Here is an 11,507-nt window from a genome sequence, read left to right on the forward strand (position 1 = left end):
GGCTTCTCTTATTGCAGAGCACAGGCTCTAGGCACGGGGGCTTCAGTAGTTGTAGCTCGCAGGCTCAGTAGTTGTGGCACAAGGCTCAGTAGTTGTGGCACTCTGTGGCATGTGTGATCTTCCCGGACCAGGGCTCGAACCCGCGTTCCCTGAATTAGCAGGTGGATTCCTAACCACTGCGTCACCAGGCAAGTCCCCGCTCAGCCCTTATTTGACTGGACTTTTTACCTCCTAGAAGCACTCTCTTTTGTTTTCATGACTCCACACTCTGCTGCTTTGGATGTCCTCCCACTTCTTTGGCTGTTCCTTCTCTTTTGCAGGCTTCGTGTCCTCTTTCTGTCTGTTCCTTAGGCTTTTGTCCTAGGCCTTCTCTTCTCATACGTCATGCTCTCTCCACAGAGATAACCCATGGCTTTGACTAACCTTCTAGTTGTTTCCTGGTTCCACAATCTCCACTTCCAATCCCAAGCCTTCTCCTGGGATGGACCATGTGATGTGACTCTGCCCTCCAGACCTTTCCTCTGGTGTCTCACAGGCACTTCAGCAGGAACATCATGAGAGCATCATCTCCTCCAGCCAAACCCACTCTTCCTACTGTGTTTTCTTTCCCCATAAATAGAACCTCTTCCTCACAGAACCTAGGGCTCATCCTTGACTCTGTCCTTTCCCTGTACCCTTCTCCCTGTCTATTCTCTTCTAAACTACTGAAACATCTCTTGCTTGGCCTCCTACACTCTACTTTTCTTCTCCAATCCATTCTCCAAGAACTGGATGGTCTAACTAAAATACAAATTCTGAAGCTACCACTCTCCCTCCTAAAATCCTTCGATGGCTCCACACTGCCTTTTAAGAGGGCTACCGGGACCTGGCATCATTGTTCCAGTCTCATTTCTCACCTCTCCACTTGGACCATATGTTCCAATCACATTTCGCCTAATAGGCCACATTCCATCTTGCCTCTCTGCTCTATGCTATTTTCTTCTCCTCTCTTGAAAAAAAATGAATAACTATTCTTTTTCATCATTAACTCCTCAGCCTTAACGTCCCTACCATCAGTACCATTTTCCTGATACCGCTGAATGAGCTGGGCACCCCTGCTATGTGCTCCCCAAGACACATATTTGACATATCATAATTGGGCATCTGCTATGTGCCAGGCACTGTTTTAGACCCTGGTGATACAGTAATGAATAAGATTATAAAGTCCCTGGCCCTATGGAGCTTATGTTCTAGTGGTGGTGGAAGCCAAAAAACAGGTAATTTCAGGTGGCCATGAGAACTATGAAACAAAATAAAGGGGAAGGGGGACTTCCCTGGCAGTCCAGTGGTTAAGACTTAGCCTTCCAGGGACTTCCCTGGTGGCTCGGTGGCTAAGAATCCACCTGCCAATGCAGGGGACATGGGTTCGAGCTGTGGTCTGGGAAGATCCCACATGCCGTGGAGCAACTAAGTCCGTGCACCACAGCTACTGAACCTGTGCTCTAGAGCCCTCAAGCCACAACTACTGAGCCCACATGCCACAACTACTGAGCCCATGTGCCTAGAGCCTGTGCTCCGCAACAAGAGAAGCCCATGCACCGCAACAAAGACCCAATTCAGCCAAAAATAAAAAAACAAACAAACAAACAAACAAAAGACTTAGCCTTCCAATGAAGGGGGTGCAGGTTCGATCCCTGGTGGGGGAGCTAAGATTCCCACATGTCTTGAGGCCAAAAAACCAAAACATATAACAGAAGCAACATTGTAACAAATTCAGTAAAGATTTTAAAAATGGTCCACATTAAAAAAAAATCTTAAAAGGGTAAGGAAGCTGGACAGAAGGAGTGAGTGGGACAGTGGTAAGAAGTGAGTTTGGAGTAAAAGGTTAGGGGTCAAATTCTGCAGGGCCTTGGTGGCCACAGTGAGGAGTCTGAATTTTGTTCCAAAATGGAAATTCACTGGACAGTTTGGGGCAGGGAAGTGACAACATCAGATTCATATTTTTAAAAGATCACTGGCTGCTGTGTAGAAATCAGACTGTAAGGCGCACGACGGAGACCAGCCTCCAATTACAGCCTGCCACAGACTGGCCCCCTTGTTCGACATCCTTTCTGCCTCAGAATCCTCCCAAAGGCTCTTCTTTATTATGCATCACTCTTCACCTCCATTTGGCCTACGTAATGCCTATTCATCTTTCTTTCAGAACTCAGCTCATATGTCATTTTCTCCAAGAAATTCTCTCCTTTTACACACACCCCTCCTGTGTGTGAGGAGCCCTTACATCTCCTTTGTAGCTCTTATTACATTTGTAATTAATTGTACAAATGGCTTAATGTCAGTTATAGCACCCAGTGGCCTGCTAACTCCTTTGTCTGCTGATCTGTCCGTGAGAAAGTCCAGTAGGGAGGGGATCAGTCTGTATCCCCAGTACGTAGCACAGCACCCGGTGCTCGTCCCGTGCTCATTGAACATCTGTCGGATGATTGAAGAATGGATAAATTACATAGACTTTCTTTCCACTCCACCCCTCAAAAAAGCTAGTGGGTAGAAGAGGATTTGTAGATTTCCCCCCTCTTCTTCATTAGTAAAATACAACCATCCCTACAATTAATAATAAGGATGATAAAAAGGTGAAGTGCAGACGCAGGGAAAGGAGAGTTAAGATCCAAAAAGTGCAAAATCCATTACGCCTACCGTCGGCGAAGCGAAACAGCAGCCCCAAACGGAGGCGAAGGGAAATCCCAGAGCAGCCTGCAAAGCGGGCTGGGCGGGGCGGTACACAGGAGCTCAGCAGAGCTACGCTGCACTCCACCACGCGCAGCCGCGAGACGCGCAGGGCCGGCGGGGCGGGGCCGGGGCCTCGTTCCAGAAGGGAGACCCCTGAATCGTCAGGAGGCGGGACGCAGGCCCTTTCCTCACGTCTTATTGGTTTTTCTGGGGACGGACTGTTTTCGCTGACCAGCCGTAGCCCAAATAGGGCGCAAGCGTATACGGGGGTCTATTCGGAAAGAGGGCGCGGGAAGCGAGAAGCGCGCATGCGCCTCGTTTTACACTTGCCAGCACACCCTAAGGGTTGGGGGAGATTGAATTCTTTCATTGAGTCCAGCTTATAGAAGTTGAGATGGATTCTTGAACTTCCTCCTTTGGGAGCCTCAGGATAGGGAACATTCAGTGCCCAGAAATTGCCCCGTTGGGAATCCCAATCTCCACTCCCTGCTACCTCATTTTGTCGTTCTGGCTGCGCCCTAACTCTCCCTCCCTGAAGCTGGGTTGTTATGATGGTGAATTATTCAAGAAGCCTTGCAGCCAGACGCCATCTATGGGCAGTGCCTCTCCCTACCCCCTTCCTCTCCTGTAGGGCCCCACGGCTATCCCCAAAGTCATAGGGTCTCCCAGCTGTTTACAAGGCCCCACTCTGCCTTTTAATAACTTAATGAGTTTGTTGAGGACCCCCTAAGTGTTAGATCCAGGGCAATGAGCAAGGCCCTGCTCTCAGGAGCTTGCATTCTGTGGAACGACACAGAAAACAAAAACAAGGTAATTTTGGATAGTGATAGGTGTTCAAAACAAGGCGTTATGATAGAATGGGGAGTGCTCAACAAAAACGTGAGAATGGAACTAAGACCCGAATTAGGTGAAAGCAACAGATATATGGCACCGAGTTTCGTGTTGGTGAATAGCTAGCTCGTGCAAAGGCCCTTGTGCAACGGTTTGGCTGAAGTAGAGTGGACCAGGTTGTACCTGACCATAGTTTCATAAGGAGTTTGGAGATTATTCTAAATACAGTGGAAAGCCAGTACATTTAGGCAGAACTTTAATATGACATGATTTCTTATCACTTTGCTGAGTGGAGAGTGGATTGTAGGAAGAATGGAAATAGATCAAGAGGGTGGGAGAGAGGGTGATGACTAGGGCTAGGTAGTTGGTGAGACATGGATGAATTAGGGGTAGGATCAGATGTGTTGGATGAGGGAAAAGAAGAAATGAGGGTGATTCCCAAGCTTATGGAAAGTGCAGCTAGGTGAGTGATGGTGCCACTTATTGAGATGGGAATGTTGGAAGAGGAACAGGTGCTGGGGTGGGAATCAAGAGTTCCATTGTGGCCATGTTGAGTCTGAGAGGCCCATTCAATATCCAAGCAAAGATGTCAAATTGGAGGTTGGAGCCCATGGAGAGGTAAAGGAGAAAGTTATCCACCAACACATAGATGGCCTTTAAAGCCATGGATCTTGATACAGACTGGAGGTAGAAAAAAGAAGAGGGCCAAGGGGAGCGCCCTGGAGCCCTCCAGTGTTAAGTGGTTGGGCAGAGGTGTGAACTCTGACAAATGATACCAAGACAGTAAAGTAGGAGAAAAATTAGGAGAGTATGATGTTTTCAAAGACAAGAAAGGGAAAAATTCAAGAGGAAAGATGCTGATTATCTGGGTTAAATGCTTCTTAGAGGTCAAGTGAAATGCAGGCAGAGAATTGGCCAGTGGGTCTAACTTTTTTGCTTACTGAAAAACTTGTCAAGAGCAGTGCCTGGGGGCTTCCCTGGTGGTGCAGTGGATAAGAATCTGCCTGCCAACGCAGGGGACACAGTTTCGATCCCTGGTCCAGGAAGATCCCACATGCCGTGGATCAACTAAGCCCGTGTGCCACAATTACTGAGCCTGTGCTCTAGAGCCCGCGAGCCACAACTACTGAAGCCCGTGTGCCTAGAGCCCATGCTCTGCAACAAGAGAAGCCACCGTAATGAGAAGCCTGGGCACCGACCGCAACAAAGAGTAGCGCCCGCTCGCCGCAATGAGAGAAAGCCCACGTGCAGCAATGAAGACCCCAACACAGCCAAAAATAAATAATTAAAATTTAAATTTAAAAATTAAAAAAAAAAGAGCAGTGCCTGAGGAGAGGTAGGGGAAGGAGTCTGATGGGAATGGGCGAGGAGAGAATGGATGTTCAAGAGTGGAAGGAAGGAAGAGAAAAAATGTTTGGTTATGAAAAGGGGCAGAGATATTATGTGGTAGCTGGAAATAGATATCAGCGTCTTGAGAGTTTTCATAACTATGAGAGATGCTAGAACAGATTTCAATGGTGACAAAGAATGAACCAGAAGAGAAGGGAAAATTGAAATTTATTGAAGCCTTACTTAGTGTGTTAAGAGCTTTACAAACTTTCGTCCTCACAATGTTTTATGGATCAGGCAATTGAGGTTAAATAACTTGCCCAAGATCATGCAGCTAAAGGTGGCAGAGCTGAGAGGCCACCCAGATTTTTCTGACCCTTCATGCCTCACCACTCCATTGCACAGGCATATAGCCCCTTGTGCTTGAACAACCGGGACATGCCTTTGCCCTGGCCACAGGGCCCATGGTGAATCAGAGAGTTACTCTCATGCTGGAGGAACAGGACTTTATTTTCCTCCTCCAACGCTGTAAGCAGGGGCATCTCTCTGCACAGCCTGAACACCCATGCAGTGCAGGACAAGTCTCCCCAGGCTGGAGGGGCAGAGGCAAGCAGCAGGAGCCCCTAGAGGTAGGAGGGAAAGGGATACTTCTGGGGGTGTTCAGCAGGTTTCTTTTTGTATCAGCCAGTGCAAGGGGGTGCTGGAGGCTGCTGGTCCCAACCAGCTGGTGCTTGCGGCCCCAGCATTCATCTGGATCTGTTCAGTGTGGGAGGACGCCCAGGTCAGAGCCCAGTCTCCTGGCTGCCCCCATTGAGGCTGAGGCTGTTGGGGCGGGTGCCGCGCTCCAGCCTGCGGCCAGACAGGAGGCGTCTCAGGGAGGAGCCGGAGCTGAGGTCGCCGCAGCTGCGAAGGTGTAGGCTCTCTCGGCCTGGCCGGCCCCATGGGCTCCGGGGCACCTAGATGGGGCCACAGGAAAGAGCATCAGTGTGGCCCCACCTGAAGCACCAGTCTTTCCTGATTGTCTTCCCTGGATCCCCTCACTTTACCTGCTTATGTCCATGGGCTCCATTCCCATTAGGGTCTGGGGCCTTCCTAGACATCTGGAGGAAACGAGTGACCAAGCCCCGGCCTGGCCAGCTGCCCTTCAGGTCCCCCAGGGAGTGGGCAGGTGCAGGGCCTGAGGGCACGGGGACCTTCTGGAAGGTGGGCACAGGGTGCCGTTTCTCGGCTGAGTGGGCACGTAGCAACTTGGGGGAAGGGCAACGGGCTAGACGGAAGAGGCAGGCTTCAGAGCAGAGCCCTGGAGAGAGGGAGGGAGAGTGGGTGGAATGGGAGGTGCAGAGAAGGCCAGGCAGCACTCCCCTACCCCCTGCCCCTTGGGCACAAACCACATGCCTCACCTGTATCTGCAGAGGAAATGGAAGCAGCTTCTTCCTCAAGCACTTTGGTATAAAGGTCCCTGAATTCAGCTGAGAAGGAAGAGAGAGACAGGGACTGAGTGGGAGCGCTCAGTAGATGGGCCCGCCAGTCTCACGGCCCTCCTGAGAACTCAAGCCCAGCTTCCATACCCCATTCCCAACCAAGGGGGCATCATCTCTGCTCAGGTCTGCCAGCAACTAGATGGTACAATCCACCAAATCAGGGACTAAGGCGCTATCGTGCCCTGCTGCAGCATCTCCAGTACCTGGCACATAATGGTAATGACAAACACTTTCTGTGCCAGGGCTAAGCACTTGACCTGCATCTCTCCTCAGTAACTCCACAGTACCTATGGTGAGGTACTGTTATTATACCTGTTTTACAGGTGAGAAACTGAGGCTTGAAGAGGGTAACTAGCCCAAGCTGGGAACTGTGAGACTGCATTCCAAAAACCAAATTCTCTTCTTTTAGCCACTAAGCTCTTGATGTGTTTCTAGGAGGTGACATAAGAAGTGTCTACTGCAGGGGTGAATTCACCCATTCTTCCTCCCCAGGGACCTCAACAGTGTCCCAAATCCTGGTGGGTATCATTGGCCCTGTACTCTCAGTGCTTGCCCTCTCCTGAACCTTGTGGCAGCTCACCGGTGTCGCTGGAGGTGGTGATGCCCGGGTCACTGTGGGACCGTGGCAGCAGCAGCGGTGGTCGGGGAGCTGGCTGAGGAGGCCGGTGCCCCGGTGGGGTGAGGGAACCTGAGCTATCGCTGAAGCGGCGAGCCGGGGCTCGGGGGGGAGGGGCTGCAGCTGGCCGGCTGCCTCCCCTGGGGACCCGCCGCCTCAGCTCGGGGAAGCAGGGTCCCACCCAAGGCGGCCAGCCCTCCAGCCGGTGGCAGCTTCGGGCAGCTGCGGGGGCACCCAGTGGGGGTGGGGCCTCGGGGGCAGAGCAGGAATAGGAGCGGGCAGCTCTCGGGGGCCGCCGGGGCAGGGGGCTGTCCTCAAAGGGGCCCCGCAGGCCGCAGTCCAGGCTGAGGCAGTAGCCGGCGCGGCTGCGCTGAATAGAGCGGAAGAGCACGTAGTCAACGGAGCGCACGGAGCCCTGCAGCTCCAGCAGGCACGAGTCCTCCGACGGGCTGGAGCCCCCGGGGAGGTCACCGATGGCTGACAGCACCAGAGACCCGCTGTCCATGGACACTGTGGGTGGTAGGGGCTGCCGGGTAGCACCAGCCTGGCTGGGCCCAGGCGGTTCCTCTTTTCTCAGGCCCAGCCTCTTGCGGGCCATCCTGCCTCCAGTTTTATCTCAGAGGAGACAACTAAGCCCAAGATTGCAAGTAGCCCCAGCCCTCATTTGTCCCTCAACCACCAACTTGGTCTCGTCTGTCCCCCTCTGCCCCCCACACCCAGCTCTGATATCCCAGGCATCCCAGACCTTGTCCACCCTCCTGACTTTCTGCTCACCATCTACAATGGAGGCCACTCGCTCACAGATGCAGGAGCCCTCATGAAGCTGAGGATCAAACAGAGTGGCCTGCAGAAGACACAAGGGTCAAGGGTCGAGTCCTACACACTGATTAGGCCATCCCATAGGCTGGACAGAGCTCTGGAGACCTAGATTCCAGTCCAGCTTTGTCACTTTGTTCAAGTCACTTATGTGGGCTTCAGTTTCTACATCTGTAAAATGGAAATAATAGTTCTTACCCCACCCACCTCGCCAAGCTCTCAGGCAGATCAAAGATGACAGTGAATGTGCTAGTGCTATAAAGATCATGAGAACTAGTATTATCTTTATCCAGTGACAGCAGCTCACCCAGCTTTTCAGGCTCTATCTCTGACTCCCCAGCCCACACCAAGCCCTGCTCTCACCTGGCTGTCTCCTCGTAGCCCCATGACGGCCTCATAAGAAGGGGGGCAATCAGTAGGATACAAGGGCACCGGGCTGTCCATGGAGCCATTGTAGGTGATGCTGGCAGGATGAGGGAGAGGGTCAAAGCCTGGCAAAGAACTCCTATTCCAAAAAGATCCCTCCCCACCAATCCCCGGCCTCAGCCCCAGTCGCCTTCCTTAGTTTCCCCACAGATTCCACCTGGCCTCACCTCTGTGCATCTGTTTCTGAGCTGCAGGTGTACTCTGGGGGATAGTAGGGCGGCGGGGGCACAGGCGGTACAAATTCCTCCAAGTCCAGCATGGTGTGTAGGAGAGGGGCTGGGGGCGAGGATGTACAGCCCAGAGGCCCCAGAGGGCCTGAGACTGAGCGCTCAGGGGCCAACTGCTGGGGAGCAAGCAAGTCAGCAAACTTGGTTTCTGGGAATACAGCTCCTTGGCTCCCAAACTCCTCTCTCATCTACATTTTCTGGCCCCACCCCCTCCAAGAATCTCAGTTCTGGCCTCTTTGCCAAAACCAGTTCCTCCTCTAACCCTGCCCCAGCCGAGGACCTTCAGCTCTTGCCCTGCCCATCTAGAAAGTCCTCCTCTACATGGACCTTTCTGCACCCAGAATCACTATCTGTTCTCTGTCCCCACCAGAGCATCAACCCATTATCCCCACCCCCATCTAAGACCTTCCTGACTCCGCCCAACTTTTAGTCCCACTCTTCAATGCCCCCAGACTGGCATCACATACTTCTCTTACTCCCTGTCATTTCCTTCCTCACCCTCCTTTGGACCCCCTAAATATCCCTGCAACAGATATGCCTAATAGGTGACCCACAGCCCCTGGTGCTCAAAAGCCAGCACTGTAACCATCACCCCTCAAGCCCAATCCCAGCACACACACCCTGCCTGCATCCTACCTTCTTGGCCTTGACCCCGGCTCCCCACTCACCATGTGCACAAGGTCTAGGGAGAAGATTTGGATGCAGCAAACAATAGCAGAGAGAGTACAGATTATGGCGGCACAAACCGTGAGCCCACAGACGCTAAAGAGCAAGTTCTGGGGGAGGCAAGAGAGAGAGAGGGATGTGAGAGGAGCCTGGGGTGGAGTAAATCCCTCATACTCGGGGCCTGTAAGGACTCCAGGAGGAAGCAGAAGGGTAAGAACCAGGAAGATGGCGGGAGAGGAAGGAATGGCGGAGGGGGGAGGAGGGGTGCATGCTCACCTTGAGGGCCCCTCGGGCTTCATCACAGGTGGAGTTAGGGGCAACTTTCAGTTCCTGCCCTGACTCTGGACAGGGCCGCAGTAGAGGAACAGGAGGGCAGCACACACAGACCTTTCCATCCTGAGTGGGAGTGGAGAGGATGAGGCAGCCTGAATCAGGACAAGCCCAGGTTGTCCTGCACACCTCCCCCAACCAGCACTCTCAGGCTCTCTTTCCTCAAATCTTACCAAGACGCATTCTTGGAAGTCTCGGGCCAGCTGAGCGTTTTTACAGGAGAGAACAGAGCCAGCTATGCTGAGCATGACACAGAGCACCGAAAGCAAGGAGAAGAAGGAAATCTGGGGGAAACAGGGCACAGACTCAGGGCTGAGACCCCAAGAGTACCCTTTACCGCAGATGGAGCCACCCTCCTTCACAGACATTTGTGCCTGGACAGCATGAATGGGAGAGTCATTTCCCTTTTCAAGGGCATAAATAGGCATCCCCTCAGGTGCTAGGCACCTGCCTCCCCGTGGGCATCAGACCCTGGCACCTACCACTAGAGTGAACGGCCGCTTCCAAGACACAATGCCAACCACCCCGGAAAACGCCAGCTGGGGATAGAGTGGGCACAGGCTCAGCCTGACAGGGGAGGCACCTGAGTGAGCCCCTCACCACAGGGTACACCCAGCTCTGTAAGGAAGAGGAGGACCAGGAGAGGGAGGAGAGGCCAGGATTTGGACTGGCAGCTGGTGTGGAGGGGTGGGGCCCGAGGAGCCTCCCCCACCCAACAACTGTGCACCCAACTCACCGAGAATCCAGCCCAAGACGGGCAGGATCTCTTGACGCTCTCGGTGGTGGTGACAGATGAGGCCACCATGCTGAAGGTGACCACCAGGATGCCCAGGAGCACCTGAGCCAGCCCCAGCGTGAGCAGAGCCTGCAGCCAGGGTCGGTGGAGGCGGAGGTGGGTAAGGCCCCGGGTGCTGGGCCGGCTAGTCAGCGAGCGGCTGGAATCACTAGGCGAGGGCATCATGCCTGCCGCCCGGTTGCCTGAGCCTCGCTCGGCCCCCCCTGACGCTTGGGAGCATCTCAGAGGCGCCCGAGGCCCCGTCCTTCCTCCTCTCCACCCCCCTCGCTCTAGACCCCACCCCCTGGATGGGTCCCCTGGGGCATAGCCCAGGGATTCCAGCTGAGGAGGGGGCCAAGGGAGGGGCGTCACGGAGGGGCCCCGGAGTGCTCCCTCCCCACCACGGGCACTGGACGGGCACCGTGCCGGGGACGGCGATGAGGACGCGGGGGCACCAACTCATCGCATCTCTCTAGAGAAGAGAGGCGCCGAGAAGGGCCGGTCCGGGAGTGAAGAGAGGGCGGCGGTCCGGAACCCAGGGAAGGGTGGGAAGGGTGAAGGCGAGAAGGATGGGAAAGAAGTCTAGAGAAGAGGGGAGAGGCGGCGTGACTCTAGAGGCGCGGTCGGTGTGCCCTCAGTGTCCAGTGGGATCCGAGGCTGCCTGGTGGGGAGAGGCTGCGGCGGTGCCGCCGCCTCCTGGGTCGCCAGCCCCGCTCCCCTCCCCACCACACCCCCGCTCCCCCAGCTCGGCTGCAGCAGGTCCGGGACTAGAGGCGGGGGATGGGGATGGGATGGTGCGGGAGGAGGGGCATGGCGCGAGGGCCAGCGCGGCGCACCCCGGGAGTTGTAGTCCCCGCCAGAGACCCTGTGGGAGGGGGAGAGGGAAGGAGGGAGGGAGGGAGGGAGGGAGAGGGAGGGAAGGAGAGAGAGGGAGGGAGGGAAGGAGAGAGGGAGGGAGGGAGCAGGAGGCAGGGTTGCAGGGAGAGCTGGCCGCCAGAGCTAACAACGCTTTCGGCTCCCACTTGAGCCCCACCCAGCCTCTCAGGGCTCCTTCCCTGTCATTAATGGAGAGGGGTAGGGAGCTGGGCTCCCTGGCAGCTCCGCGATTCCACCTCAACCGTGGATTTCCTTCCCTCTTCCTGGGCCTGTCATCGGGCTCTGCTGTCCCATCCTGGAGAGCTCTCCATTTACACTAAGGCCAGGTCAGACCTTCCCTCTGGAGTCCACATTCTGCTTCCATTCTAGTCCCCTCCACTTTCTCTTCCATAAGGCCTAGTTCCCATTAAAATTCCGGAAACGGTGTG

The 11,507-nt window shown here is 54.4% G+C and overlaps 1 protein-coding gene across 4 annotated transcripts; it reads right to left on the reverse strand.

The window, feature by feature from the left end:
• Positions 1-5,077: 5,077 nt before the first annotated feature.
• ENTREP3 (endosomal transmembrane epsin interactor 3) lies at positions 5,078-11,506 on the reverse strand. 4 transcript variants are annotated; one of them, XM_059074253.2, is made up of 12 exons: positions 10,165-11,506; positions 9,911-9,967; positions 9,602-9,712; positions 9,375-9,494; positions 9,101-9,208; positions 8,373-8,548; positions 8,143-8,242; positions 7,738-7,807; positions 6,928-7,473; positions 6,267-6,335; positions 5,913-6,166; positions 5,078-5,822 (listed from the first exon to the last, which is right to left on the reverse strand). In XM_059074253.2, exons 1-12 carry the CDS (start codon positions 10,387-10,389, stop codon positions 5,649-5,651), a joined length of 2,010 nt encoding a protein of 669 aa, XP_058930236.1. In that variant the 5' UTR covers positions 10,390-11,506; the 3' UTR covers positions 5,078-5,648. The 4 variants fall into 4 exon arrangements, with proteins under 4 accessions (XP_058930236.1, XP_058930237.1, XP_066893690.1 ...); XM_059074254.2 differs by having other exon boundaries at positions 8,373-8,545; positions 10,165-10,977; XM_067037589.1 differs by lacking the exon at positions 9,911-9,967 and having other exon boundaries at positions 8,373-8,545; positions 10,165-10,978.
• Between the last annotated feature and the right edge of the window lies 1 nt (position 11,507).

The sequence above is a fragment of the Kogia breviceps genome, chromosome 1 (assembly GCF_026419965.1).
Source record: "Kogia breviceps isolate mKogBre1 chromosome 1, mKogBre1 haplotype 1, whole genome shotgun sequence".
Lineage (NCBI taxonomy): Eukaryota > Metazoa > Chordata > Mammalia > Artiodactyla > Physeteridae > Kogia > Kogia breviceps.